General features: G+C 39.8%; 1 protein-coding gene across 5 annotated transcripts in view; it reads right to left on the bottom strand.

Moving 5' to 3' along the window:
• plpbp (pyridoxal phosphate binding protein) overlaps positions 1-15,344 on the bottom strand; it is a 181,811-nt gene that overhangs the window by 43,182 nt on the left and 123,285 nt on the right. The window contains exons 6-7 of one of the 5 annotated variants that reach the window (XR_010323757.1): positions 13,507-14,159; positions 114-13,447 (exon numbers count right to left, since the gene is read on the bottom strand). The exons of 3 other annotated variants lie outside the window; for them this stretch is intronic. Coding sequence is in view for 1 of the 2 variants with exons in the window: in XM_064296262.1 (XP_064152332.1) it covers positions 13,846-14,159 (314 nt within the window). In the remaining variant the exon portion in view is untranslated. Of the gene's footprint in view, positions 1-113; positions 14,160-15,344 lie in introns of those variants that run through there. One more of the 5 variants, XM_064296262.1, reaches the window with a different exon arrangement.

Genomic DNA, 15,344 nt, shown 5'->3' with positions numbered 1-15,344 from the left:
CAGTTAGACAGCTCGTCTTCATAAATGCCAATTTGAAAATTACGAAGTATGTAAATTTATATAGATTATGTAACCTACATTTGTTGGTGTAACCAACTGAAGTCCCAGAGAGGTTTTGTATTTTAATTTTGTTTATTGTTCTATTTATATATTTATTTAACTTATTCTCTATTCATATTATCATCACTTTTTTTGACTACTTTCTCATTTTTTGATCTTGCAATAGGCTACCTTTATTATATTTTCAACTCTGATTTGGTCCATATTTTATATTTAAATTTATCTTGATTTGTTGTTGTTGACATAAAGACTAGCAGTTCAGTCCAACATCATTTAATTGCTTAATAACAATCACAAATAAGTCTAATTGATTGCAACGATCTGTTCATATTATATAATTAAGGACAACGCAGTTTCTAAGGACAGGTGAAATAACATAGCCTGCTAGGCTGAATCCATTGGGTTTTGTTTAAAAAAATACCCCATATGCTAACTTATTTTTTAGAAAATTAGCAAATGAGGAGAATATGCTCTCATAGAACTGTTTAAAAAGTTCAAGTTGTCATCAAGGTTGTCATTAATGCCATTATAAACGTTCATGTGTCGTTATTTTTCGCACATATAAACACTTCTTTCTCTGAACTTATAGCATTTCCTGTTTCTGTTTATTCTCACTTCTGTTCGCACGAGGCATTAGTAGGCCCATGCTATATGACTCGGGGAGTCGTTTGGTAGGCTACTTTGACGTCTTGTACCAATTACATTTTTCAGTTCATTTGAGTAATTCAGTACATTTTGTTCTTTTGAGTCATTCAGTACATTTTGTGAATTTGAGTCATTCGAACTTTGAATGAATTGAAGGAAACAAATGAAAGACCGGTCTGACGGGCTTCCGCTCCAGCACAGTAGTACACAAGCAATTCCTTATAATTTATTTGATGACTTAAATAGTACTTGCAATGCCTACAGTGCAAATACTAAAAAATCCCATAGGCATATGCCAGTTGCTTATATTTTGATAATTTATTGTCTTTAGTGACGAGAGTGCAAGCTCATTCTCAAACTGGTTCAGTGAAAAGCTGCTCAGAAATAAGTCACCTACTGTCTTTTGTAGTAGGTAAATCTCTACATAGCATACACCGTTGTTAGGCTTTTCACAGATGTTTGCGCAACATTTTGTTTGCATTTAAAAATAAAATTGTGCAGGTTAGGTGAAGTTGTGAAATTGTTTGCAACCAACAAAGGATTGATGGTAATATAATCTATCAGCTATTTTATTAAAAGAGCACAATATTTAGCAGTGTGGGACAATTTCTAGGGAATGCGTAGTTACCGTTACAGAATCAGTTGCGAAGAGCATACTGAAAACTTTATTTTGGTTACGTTATATCATGCAGTCAAAGAGCTGGGTTAAGTTGTAAGCCAATTGCTTTCAGTTTTATGCATGTAAGTGTTTGTCATTGACTTTACGAGGAAACTGGATATCTTTGTTGGGCTAAATCTGCTCCTTGTGGAGCAAATTGCAGGTGAGCTCTCTAAGCGCAACAGAATTCTAGCTGATACGCTTCACATCCCTATAAATGGAAATACTCAGGCATACACTAGCCTACACTATTCTTAATCATTGTTTACACTGATGTGGTTCAGCATCTAATGGACTGCTTTTTAATGCTTGTAGGCTAATAATTAATTGATTTTTACATTTGTTGATCAAGAGCTATCCGCTTTGTGTTGCCGGACTGTAACGTAACATTTTCTCGGCAGGAGATCACCGCATGATTATGTCATTTAAACTGTTCCACTGGTTAGTGGGTGAAGGATGAGGAAAAATAATGCATGAGATGAAGCTGGTAAATTGAACTAAATTTGAAAAAAAACAACCATTAGCACCAGAAAAAAAAAAATCCTCAACAATATGTAAGTAGTATAGTGTCAAACTGAGTATTTTAAAGACAATTACTTAAAGTTAAGTGTCAAGTAGCCTAGTGTGGCAGGGCTCGGTTTGTGGGAGGAATTCAGGGCAATTAGAGGACCACGGTTAAGTAGCGAAGGATCATGTTAAAAATTTGACTTACATGAAGCATTATATAAAAAAAATGTAATGACTTGATAAGTATAGTTCACTAAGTGCTGGATGTTTACACTTAATAGCCAATGTATCTAATTGTACACTGTTTCACCTCTCAATGTATCGATTGGAATGTATGCAAGAGGGTATAGACACCAGCTGCAGTAATCAAGTGCATTAAGGGATTAATGGACCTCTATTTATGTGTAATTAGCCCCCATGGCCAGAATGGTTTTAGAATGGACTCCCTAACATACACTTGACTATAATTGGAAGTTTTCCACATGACGACTGAAGGAATCTCATAGGCTAGATCAACAGCTCTTTGTCTGTAAAAACTATATAAACCCATGTAGTAGACTTAATATCTTTGAAGACTGTACTTGGAGCTCTTCCCGACCAGTCATATTATTAAATTATATAAAGGAGCTCCTGACTTTGTCGTTTGTTATCTTTATCTTCAACACCATCATTTTTTTGTTAAGAAATTCCTACAGTTACATTGGTGGCATCGGTGGGATTGAAAATAATCTCTCATTTCGACTACAGAACCTGAGGACTCCAAAGAGAGGTGAGTAAATTTAAAATACCACCCTCATTAGGTTATGGAAATTCCTGTTGTTGTTATTCTGTTGTTAAGATTAGAGTGACCCAATAACCCTTTTTTATAGATACAGTTGTGTATATTTGATGGTTTGTTGATATTGAAGCACGACTAAATAATATGCGCATGCGTGTTGTGATATAAAGTCCTATAGGCGGTGGCGTAGGACCACATCGGGAGGTGTGGCTGCTGTTTTATTAAGGTAGATAAGTCCATAGGTAGAGTCCTGTTGCGGGCCGGTGGCCTAAGACCGCATCGGGAGGTGTGGCTGCTATTATTATTTACATTTATATAATAATAATAATAATAATAATAATAATAATAATAAATATAGCTGCAAGCAGCAATGAAGGGGCCATGAACTACAGGGGCACCAGGTAGCCAAGTAATCAGAACAACCCCTGAACAACACACCAGTCCATCACAGGGTGAACAGACAAATTGACACACTCTTACACTTACGGGCAACATAGCATGTCCAATTGACAACCTGAATGTGTTTGGACTGTGGTAGAAAACCAGAATACCCAGAGGAAACCCGCATGAACACAGGGACAAGGTACAAACTGAAAGCAGACACACCCTGTACTTGAAACCTCCATATTGTTAGGCAGTAGTGCTACCCATTTGCACCACCGTACTGCCCCCCACTACATAGATGTCAAGCTTAAACAAAGCAGTGCCATAAAATGCAGTGTGGCTTCTTGGAACATTGCAATAAGAAGTGCCAACGCTGTAGGAGGAGTGCAATTTTTGGGTATTTGAGAAAATCCAAAATCATGGAAATAATGGCAGAGAACATACCATATTAGCTGAATATAATAACATGTCCCTGATTAGAAAAGGACCCCCTATTTATACTAATATGTCCCTGATCAGAAAAGGACTCCCTATTTTTCAACACCTTTTTTGGTAAGAGACTCTTTGAAGATCAAATCTTAATTTTTAAAGAAAATAATTTCATTTGACATGAATTTAATAAAACTCACTGAATAAAATAAGGTATGCTGATATATTTTCCACGTTTTAAATGAAATTGTCACATTTAAAAGAAAATAAAATGTAATCATGTTTTCGAATGAATAAGTTATTTCAATTAAATAAAAATAAACTAGTCAACTGGGATTTCTAATACCAGTGAACCAGCTCCTTGTGAAAAGCAACCATTTTATAGATAAATGGCGCCATCTGCTGATGTTAATGTATAATTACATTAAAAAGTCTAGTCCTCCCATGTAAGACTTTAGGAATGCAGTCTTATATTCAGGCTAATGTGGTAAGTCCAAGAGTAAGGTGCAGGAGATGTGTCTATTTTAAGTGCTACAAACTGACTGTATCTTAGTAGCCATGCCATTTGGACATTGAACTATGTGTTGATTTCTCAGTTAGGACCTGACATGTAATGATGTAATGATCTACAAAACATTGGTCGCAATATCTGCTTTTCTTTGTGTGGTCTGTGGCTTGTGATGTCCATTGGAACAAAATGTCATTAAAATCTAAGCACATGGACACATTGGTGTTTAAACCTGTTTTTCAGTATGGCACCCCAAAGTGACAAAACTTCACTAAACTTGGTGTGCACCACCCAGGCCTCATGGTAAGCATGTGTACCGAGTTTTATACCAATGAGCAAAAGCATTGCAGAGATATTTTGCACATATGTCCAACATGTCCAACAACTGTAGCTCAAATGGGGCAGGAGATATGTTTGTTCAAAGTTATCCAAAAACCACACCTATTAGCTCATGATAGCGCCACCTTATGGCCAATTGGCATCATATTTGCTCCCTGTCCCTAAACAGGTTATGCCTAAACAGGAAATGAGCTCTCTAGCGCCACCATTTTGTTTGATCGGGCCAAAAATGGAGGGTTAGCCTCCACTTATGTGTGCTGATATGTCTATGAAGTGTTGTGGTGTTAGGTCAAACCGTTCAGAATGTATACACCTTTATATTAAAAGCCACACCCTCCACAATATCCATTGGTTCATAGTGGCCAAATTGTTTGCCCTAGAAAAATTCTGTGAATAACTTTTGGTCAGAATCGTCTGTAGATGATAAGTACCAAATTTGGTAGTGACAGGATCAATGGTCTAGGACTAGTTCGCAAAAGTAGGTTTTTAGAAAAATTCAAAATTGTGGAAAATCCAATATGGCGAACTTTAACGACAATTCAAGCTCTACAGAGAGCATGGGGGTGTCCCCAATCCCGCTGATGATGACAGAGCCTTTTTGGATATGTTGCTTACTGGCGTTACCTCACAAAGTTTGATTAGATCTTTGCATGCCACACAGACTCTACTGACAACTTATTCACAATTCCTTTCATGGGCTAGTAATGTGGAAAAAGAGGATGAGTCGAGAGAACATAAAAAACATCAGACCCATCAGCGTACTAAAGCTCTGACTCCTACCGCTCCAATGCTCCCCATCCAGTCTGACAGAAAGCCAAATGTGGTAGGTCAGTCCAAACCTAATATAGCCTGTGGAAACTGTGGTCGTAGAGGACACACAAGAACCTACTGTAAGAGTAGGGGCAAGGGGCGTTGCTTTGGATATGGGAGTGAGAATCATTGGTGGAAGGAGTGTCCCTCAAACAAGGAGGAGAACCCTAATATAAAAACCATTCCGAAGGGGAAACTGACTGAGATGTCGAAAGATGAGCTTATTCGTCTTTTGGAGAACTTCAATACATAGGATTTTTCGGCCCCCATAGCCCCCCTAGGGGGAGCTAAGCGACCATATCAACAGGCTAAAATTGGGGGGGGAGGCGTGCAGAGCTCTTGTAGATACTGGAGCTTCAGTTAGTGTAACTAACATTGCTAATTCACCTCTTACTAAACAACAGATTATGTTACAAGGACTTGGCGGTGCAACCACTAGAACAATTAAAACAAAACCTACTTTACTAGAAACCGGTGATTTTTTCTTTGTGGCTCAATTCTATTATAGCCCAGATAGTACTGAAGGGGCTATTTTGGGAATGGATATTCTCAAACAGAAAAAAGCCCATCTTGTGTTTGAAAATGAAGCATCACTATCTGTAACAAATGGAGAAGACAAAGCTTGTTTGTTGCTTGAATGCAATTCCTCCTCTATTCAGATTTATCCCTGTCGGGGACTCCCTGGCCCTGACAGTGAATGGGCAATGGATAAGCTGGACTGTGGCCTGATTGATATGGAGCTTGTATGTATAACAGGTGTACTCCCTCCTCCCAAGGCCCAATATCCTATTAAACCAGAAGCAGAAGAAGCCATAAAGAAAACCATTGATATTTTGGAAGAATGTGGCATTGTGAAAGAAACTACTTCTCCCTGTTCATCACCCCAACTTCCTGTGCGTAAACCAGATGGGTCATACAGATTGGTTATTGATTATCGAGAGGTTAACAAGTGTGCAACTAAGTTAGCTCCCCTAGAGGCTGATCCTAGTACTGTGTTGACAATACCAAATACCAAATACCAAAGGAACACAAATATTTCTGTTTTGGATATCTGTCGAGGATTTTTCTCAGTTCCCGTACATTCTGATTCACAGGTTTGGTTTACATTTGTTTTTCAGAATCGTTGCTTGACTTTAACTCAGTTAGCTCAGGGTTTTCATAATTCCCCAACATTATTTCATTTAGCTTTAGCTAAAATATTAAGAGGATTGCCTAAATTAAAATCACACTTAATACAATATGCTGATGATTTACTGATCTCATCCTCAGATGAGAAGACACACCAAGAGGACATGGAGGTGATTCTGCAGCATTTGGCAGAGAGTGGATTGAAGTGGAATCCCACCAAAGCCCAAATTTGTAAAAGGGTTGTCAGCTATTTAGGCCATGAGCTATCTCAAGGCCAACATCAGCTTACAGCATCAGAGAATGTGTACATCCCAATACATGAAGAGGTGTTAGAAAAGTTTTAGGACTTTTTAATTATAGTCGAGCACATATCCCAAATTTTAGCCAAATTTCACAACCTACCACAGAATTGTTAAAAGGCTCTTTACGAGCTAATGATAAGATGTACTGAGGAGAAGACTGTGAACAAGCGTTCACAAAACTGAAGGAGGCTTTGTGTTCAGCCCCAGCTTTAGGTCTCCCTAACCCAGATTTGCCATTTCATTTATATGTTCCTGAGAGTGATGAGCATATGTCAGCAGTGCTAGCTCAAGAACGTGGAGGCAAGCATCGACCAGTGGCTTATTATTCAAGCAGACTCGATTCTGTAGCGGCAGCAATGACAGCCTGTTTGTGTGCTGTTGAAGCTGCGTTGCTAGCTTTAAAGTGAAGTGAAGGAATTTTAGGAGTAATGGATGTGACTATACACGTACCCCATGATGTAATGATAATCCTCTCAGGCCCAAAATCATCTGCAGTTCATGTCTCAAGGTGGACTCGCTGGGAGACACACCCCACACTCCCATCAGTTACGCTGAAGAGAGTTAATAGTCTTAATCCAGCATTCCTGATGCCACGTCAGAGGAGGGTGATCCTCATGAATGTGACATTGTAGAAATATCCCTCTCACAGTCTGGGGTTAGAGGGACCCCCATTGCAGGTGCCTTGAATCTCTATGTAGATGGATCATCCTATTATGTCAATGGTCACCGTCATACTGGATAGGCAGTTTGCATGGCAGATGGTCGCCTAGTAAAGTGTGGTTCGCTCCCTGGAGCATCAGCACAGGTTGCTGAACTCAGAGCATTAACGGCAGCTTGCAATGCTGCTGTAGGTTATAAACTGAATATATATACAGACTCTAGATATGCTTTTGGAGTGGTTCATGACTATCTTAGTCTATGGGTGTCTAGAGGTTTTCTTACGAGTGAAGGGTCACTTATACGTCACGGGCAGGTCGTTTTGGACCTGCACACTGCTATTCAACAACCAAAGGAAGTTGCAGTTCTTAAAGTGAAAGCTCACAACAAGAATCAGGATGAGCATAGTATTGAAAATGTGCATGCAGACAACCTAGCTAGAGAAGTTGCTCTCAATGGAGAAGTTGATATTTGTAAAATAGCAGTCATAAATGAGCAATTATCCCAGACAACCCAGAGTCTTAAGTCTCTGGAAGATCTTAAAAACATCCATCGCTCTGCTTCAAGGTTGGAGAAATGGAAGTGGATGGAAAATGAGGGAAAAATGGACGATGAGGACATATGGCGCGGCCAAGAGAACCAGTATGCCCTGCCTACTATGCTTATGGGCACTATGATCCAACAGTACTATAGTTTAGCCCATGATGGATCATGCCGAACCTTAGAGAAAATGAATAAGACCTGGTGGCATCCAAAGCTAAGAGGCAACATTAATGACCATGTAAAACAATGTGTTGTTTACCTTGTAATACTGGCCCTATATTGAAGGTCCCTTTGTGACAACAACTAAAAGCTCATGTCCCATTTACTAAGATTCAGTTGGATTTCTGCGGTCCTTTTCCAAGATCACAAGGGAAAAGCTATTTGCTAGTAGTAATTGATCATTTTACTAAATGGGCGGAGGCATTTCCTACAGCGACTAACGATGCAAAGACAGTTGCAAAAATTATATTAACTGAGATAATACCGAGATTTAGTCTACCATGTTCTATAGACTCAGATCAAGGTACCCATTTCAGTGGCAAAATCTTCAAAACTGTATTGAAAGCATTAGGCATCAGACAACGCTTGCATTGCCCATGGCACCTCAAGAGCAGTGGCCTGGTAGAACGTTGCAATCGCTCGATTAAAAACAAAATTACAAAGGCTATTTTCGTGTCACCGGGGATGTCTTGGGTAGATAACCTTCCGTCTGTATTAATGTCAATGAGAGCGATGTGCAATCGAACTTCTAGCTTATCTCCTTTTGAAATGTTGACAGGTCGGCTAATGAGAACACCTAGAGATCTGTGCTTGACAGGTGGAGAATTGCATGTTATGGGTGATAGATCATTATTGTATTGCAAGACGCTCTCGCAATCTCTCCCCAGATCCAATTGTGATGACGACCTCCAGGCTCCAGCTGCAACGGGCCCTGACGTCAACATTGGAGATCAAGTTTATGTAAAACGAATGGTTAAGAAAGGACCTTTCAAACCAATTTGGTCCGGACCATACTTAGTCTTATTAGTGGTCCCATCAGCAGTAAGACTACAAGGCATAAGATTGTGGATCCACAAGTCAGATCAAGTTAGTTCCACCTGCACACCCTGCGTGCACAGCATCCGATCCTCTGCTTCCAGACGAACTTAAAATTGACACTTTGTCTGGTCAGGGCAGCGGGGAGGAAATTTAGATGTTTTTTTAAATTTTTTATACGAAACCAAATTTAAAAATGATTTTTCAAGGGGCCTTCTCTAAAACAATAAATACCCTTTTTTAAGCATATACATGACTTTTGTTTTGTTTTTGCACGGTTATTTCCTTTTACTACTTTTTCTATTCATGATTGCGTGCATAATTGGCTATTTGAGTGAATTCTAATGCCATTGTACCCTTTTGGGAACACAGAGCGATTACAGTATCTGCATCTCAGCGGAGAAGCACGGGCCCCACTATCTCCAACTGAAGTTTTGATACGTACCACAAAAATTGTGTGGAGCGCCTTGACTTTCTTTCTTCGCAAAAGGACGGAAACCCCTAATAATTAAGACCGCAAGTTTGCAAAGTTCGAAAGCCAAGAAAATGAAACTATTAGGAGGACTGGGAACCATCCTCCTGTTGGGAATGATTATTAAACTAACACAAACTAACAGAACATTGGAGCATCAAAATTTGACAATATCAAACCCATTAAAGATATATGATCAAAGTGATGTGTCGGTAACAATACTAACAAAAAATACAGACAAACTATTTGTTACAGAGGAATAGCAGAGGTCAGAGTAATAGTCAAAGTCGAGTAGGTATGTCACTAATAGAAGATGAAATAAAGTGTAGATTAAATAAACCACATTATGTTCCTACAGAAATATTCCCTAGAAAACTCCTCTCAACATACTGTGACCCTACACTGAAGGAGTGGCGTTATGATTATAATGGTAGTGATGCAGCACTCACATATGGTGTGGTAATTAAGGGAGCTAGATATCCTGTGGTAGTCCCTATAGCAAAAAGAGATCCTATTTACCTTTTTGTAGGACCAGATAATTCTACCTGGGATTCGTACACAGTACCGTTGGAAGGCTGTCTCCTTGGGTCATCTATAGCTGATCTTCTGATAAGGGGCTCCAGATGGGAGGCAAACCCAGTGGGAGTGGGAAACAATATTGTATCATGTCTACTATGGTCAATCACCAAGGAAATGTTATATGATAGGACCTCCTGGGATAATACCTAAGGATATTAATGAACATCGTAATACTTCTGTTAATACTACCAATTCTGATTGGATTGAGTTTTGTCCAGAAGTTAAACCTATTGGAGCTCCTGGTTTAGTCAAACACTCTTGATGGTATACTATGTACCCCCTTAGTGTATTACATGTGTTTGAGGCAAAATTGGATATGGATCTTTCACCTTGGTTAAACATGTGTGAAGTATTTCCTTCACACATGTATGAAAAAGTGCTTGCCCATCTTCCTTCCTGCCCCCAAGGGCGGGACAGAAGATCAGCTGAGGGTTGGTTAGGTGTAGGTCTTGGAACCTATAACACATTTGCCCAAGCTATATCCAATTACAACCACAATTGGGTGGAAAGTGAACTTGTAACTGCCGGTGAGTGGGTGAATCAAGCGGCTGACGGTAATGCTAATGGTGCCTCAAGTTTGGCTAATGCAGCATGATACAGCCTGGGCGTACTTGGTGATAATGTAAAAGTTATCAGCAGAAGTGTTGATATTTTCAGATTTGCATTTAGCAGGATGGTGGCGAGGGCGGACCAAGAGCAGCAGTGTTACCAAGTAGGACAAGCCACTGTAGCAGAGTGGAGCACCATCAGATCTGAAGGATGGGTATATTCCATCGGAAATAACAGACCAGCTTCTAGCTGCAATAACACTTCTGGCTCCAGGGCACATTGTAGGCAATGTTCTGCCGGTATCAGGGGTCTGTGTTGACTCACAGAAAACTCTAAGGGGTGTTGTTACATTTCCTTTGGTCCGAGGCCCTGGATATGCTGTGCGCCGTGTAACTGCTCTCCCATTTCCCTGTGGGGATCATTATCAACACTGGTGTAGATGGCTTATAGAAGTTTATATAGATAAAGAGGATAATTTGTTCAATAGAAAACACTGTCAACAAGTAGGCTTAAATGTATTTTGTAATGGTGCTTATGTCTCTAAAATTAACATTTCTGATTTTTCCACTGGTTTTGAAGTGACCAAAACTCTCCCAAATATTCCCGTTTAGATATCACACACTCAGTGGTGCGGGACAGGTGAAGTGATTACTAATGATAATCATTGTTCTAAGGGTCCTGTTTGTGTTACCCCAAACCCTCGTTCTTTGACCTATATGGGACAAGTTCTTTTACAGACCCTGCATATTCCTAATATTCACTTAGAGCCACATAATTAGTCAGTGAGCACAGATTATGAAATGAACAAATTATTGGGAAATTTAAGTGATGGCATTAGGGCCCATGTAACGGCAACTGGACTCGAAATAGCTAAAGCTAAGGTGGAAATCCTAAAAGCTGAAAAAGTATTACTAGCTAAAGGGTCATATAAAGGAAGCCCAGAAACGATTCACTGCTATAAAGTGTTCCAAACAGGTCAAGTTATTGCTGGGACTACAATTCCATTTGGACAAATCCTGGTAATGTTTTCCCAAATTGTTTGGGCACTTTCTATTGTTACTCTGATTATAGCTTTTTATACGTATTACAAACTTAAGCCCTATTCACACGGGACTAGTATTACCTGGGGACCTCATGTGATTTAGAAATGACCCCCCCACATCTGTGTTTTGTGCAGCACATTCACACGGGATAAGCAAAGTCTGTATTTTACTCTAATTTACTGACATTATCCCCCTGGATATGATTGTCAAGGCTCTGCTCTGCGTAACAGTAAAATACGACCTCAAATCACCAAGATGCCGATTCGCACGGGACTAATATTATCACATGACCTCTGTGTTTGGCGAAATATGGTAGATCATTTGCGATGGAATTTTTACTTTACAAATTATGGACATGGCAGATTCGCACGGGATTAAGATCACAGACGACCTCCACAATTATTACAAGTTACTAGATGTCCCCAGGTAATACTAGTCCCGTGCGAACAGGACTTTAGAAGAATGATTGCAAATATAAGATTGATATACGTGAAGCTGTATATGCATAATTTGTAATATTCTGTAAGGATGAATTTAAAGTTTGATGAGTCTGACTCTAATAATCCTATTTGCTGTGTAAGTGTTTGTATGTTTAGAGATCCCTCAATACACCTCTAAGACAGAGATTACTGAAGGAAAACAAACCATTTCCCTGCCGAGGAACTGACGGGGGTATCTTTGTGGATGTTTACATTCATGGAGATACTGATCAAACCTGTGAGGCACTTGGTGAAGATAAACCAACCCTACCCCAACTCCCCTTCACTTATTCCCGTTTTCCTGAAGTAGTTATTGCATTAAAAACTTTCTTTAAAAAATTAAAAAATGAGGGAATGAAGGATCATGTTAAAAATTTGACTTACATGAAGCATTATATAAGCAATTATATAAAAAATGTAATGACTTGATAAATATAGTTCACTAAGTGCTGGATGTTTAAACTTAATAGCCAATGTATCTAATTGCACACTGTTTCACCTCTCTTAATTATCGATTGGAATGTATGCAAGAGGGTATAGACACCAGCTGCAGTAATCAAGTGCATTAAGTGATTAATGGACCTCTATTTGTGTGTAATTAGCCCCCATTAGCCCCAGTTTTAAAGTGGACTCCCTAACATACACTTGACTATAATTGGAAGTTTTCCATATGACGACTGAAGGAATCTCATAGGCTAGATCAACAGCTCTTTGTCTGTAAAAACTATATAAATCCATGTAGTAGACTTAATATCTTTGAAGACTGTACTTGTACCTCTTCCCGACCAGTCGTATTATTAAATTATATAAAGGACCTCCTGACTTTGTCGTTTGTTATCTTTATCTTCAACACCATCATTTTTGTAAAGAAATTCCTACAGTAGGCACACACCTGGATGATATTACGAATCAATCCAGGATTTAAAAGTGTGCTTCTTTCCACAGTAGGTGTCTGAGACCGGGGATCCCCTACGACGGAGAGAGAGAGTCTGAGAACGATGCATGCAGCTGAAAAGCGACGCGTATAATTTCATTTATTTTGTCTTTGTTTTAGATGACTGTTTTTGCGCAGATCCCGTGAGGGTGACGGGCAAAGGTTTTTCGTTTGTGTTTGCCGATTGCTCTCTCTCTCGGTCGGAATAAAACGCTGTAGAAATCCGGAATTTCCGCATCTCCCTGTGTCCAGCTCTTCTGTCCCTTCCAGGGTAGTCACAGCGTGTGACACCTAGCCTATCAACTGCTGCTGAATTTATTAAATAAAAGTTTGGCAACATGTGTGCGATGGCCTAACAGGCTACATCATTTTCCCAAAAACGGCCCCAAGATCAAGTTTATCTGTCAGTTCCTTGTGGATGTTTAGGAACATCAGATGGTTGAGAAGCTTCTCAGTCATCGTGGACAACAAGAAGTTCTTGATACAACAGAGATAGCAAAAGCTCCTCTCAGCCGTCAGATTTGACATGAGCATCGTCAGATAGAGCTGGACCAGCCTGTGCACCTCAGAGAGCAAGGTGTGTATTTGAACATGTTGGCCCATAATGTCTGACTGTAGTGACTTTTGTGACCGTGGTGATTTTGTGCTGGGAGCAGCTGGTATGGACAGATACCAATGACGTCAGCAATCCCAACTCTGTGGACAATCTTCCCATATCAATGTCATCACCATACTTTGAGGGGATACTGCAGATGTTGGGGAGGTTATTAAAGGCTGTAATGAGCAACTGTTCAATGTTTATCAGCAGTGACAGTGTGGGCTGCTCAAATCCGTGTGAGAGCTCAGCATTCACCAGGACAACAACGGCAAAGAACTGGAATTGAAAGAAGTCTTCGGCTTTGGTCCATGGATGAAGCTGGCCTCCTTCATCATAGCGCACTGGTGCTCTTTGCTGGTGGAGTACAACGGGTGGCTCAACAAGACAGGAGCTAGCTTTTGGACCTGCTCATACAATTGGGAGAATACCTCCACCTCCCTCAAGCCGTTTAGATGTGTCTGCAGCATTTGCACAGACGCATGGACTGCTTCTGATGTAATGTCTTTTAATTGTAGGACCCGTGAGGTGTAAGCCAAAAAATATGTCAAAATGAGACATTTTAGCACGCAATCCAGGTGCTCTCCTTGAAGCCTCTGCCTTGCCACCCATGTTAATTACCTCCTCCAGAGTGTCGTACACTGCTTGATAATTGTCCAACAGTGATTTAATTGCTTGTGTTCTCGTCGTCCAGCACATTGGGAAAAGAGGCTTTAAACTTCCAACTGGGGACACAAACAGACAGGCATAAATATTATCAAAAATGGAAAGTCATTTAGGAGGGGAAGGGACCAGCTCATGGATGTCATGTACTAATGTGAGGGCACTACGGGTAATGGCACAGTCAGAGGGAGAGAGAGAGCTGTTTGTGGCCAGCAATGTCCCGTGTCTCATCCTTGATCACTGCATAGACATGTGCACATTTTATGTCAGCAAGCAGGTTTAATGCACATTCTCTGTATTTGCTATCATAGTCTGTGTGCTCCCTAATTGCAAGCCCCTGCCGAACAAGGAACTGAATGCTCCGTAACACCTCTGTAATGCTCTCCCATCTCTGCTCCTGATCAGCAGCTTCTTGTTTTAAGAGCACTGTGTGTACTGGAGTCTGGTGGAGGTAAGCCACATACTTTTGTTGACACTCAAAAAGGTGTCTTGGGTACACCTAAAAAAGGGTGACAACGAGACAAAGTTTTAAAAAATGATATCATGTCATTCTACAGTCAATATCTGGGACTAAATATTGAATAAATATACAACCTTACCATTGGTTTTACACGTACAGATGTCCCTTTTGAGACTGAGTGGTCATATATTGTCTTAGACAATCTGTTTGTGAAATATACGCGCATTTGTGATGCCTGGGTACCTTCCAAAATAGCTGTGCGTAATACCACACCTGTAGTTTACGGCATTGTCGCCCTTTTTAGTACAGTCTGGCTTGATTGACAATTCATTTATTCAGTAGGTGAGAGCTTTCTAACAATGTATGTCTAATTTTCTCATCACATTCACTTACGCATTCACTCTGTGGTAGCAGTAAAAGATGCTGAACATAACGAAACGTTGTCAGCGATTTTTCGTAATTTCTTGGAAAACACTATTATTATTCATGACTTCTGGGCATAGCTAAGCCATATTTGCTGATAGACCTATCTGAGATCGTTTTCTGGAGCAAAACAAAAGTGGATAGATCTGTATCATTGATTTACTGTCTCTGTCTCTATCTACTGAACACAGATAAAATTTAATCATTGCTATGTAAGTATTACTGCTCAAAATATTTCGGTTATATACATTATTTTTGAAACTAAGTGTCTTTAAATAGGTTAGTGGTATTATATAATGTGGATATGTCACACTGTAATGTAAGCATCATCACTGTTGCATGCATCACAAAAACTATTACATTA

Source organism: Anguilla rostrata, chromosome 10 (genome assembly GCF_018555375.3).
Source record: "Anguilla rostrata isolate EN2019 chromosome 10, ASM1855537v3, whole genome shotgun sequence".
NCBI lineage: Eukaryota > Metazoa > Chordata > Actinopteri > Anguilliformes > Anguillidae > Anguilla > Anguilla rostrata.
The sequence above is the reverse complement of the archived record's forward strand: the minus strand, read 5'-3'. Positions and strand labels throughout refer to the sequence as shown.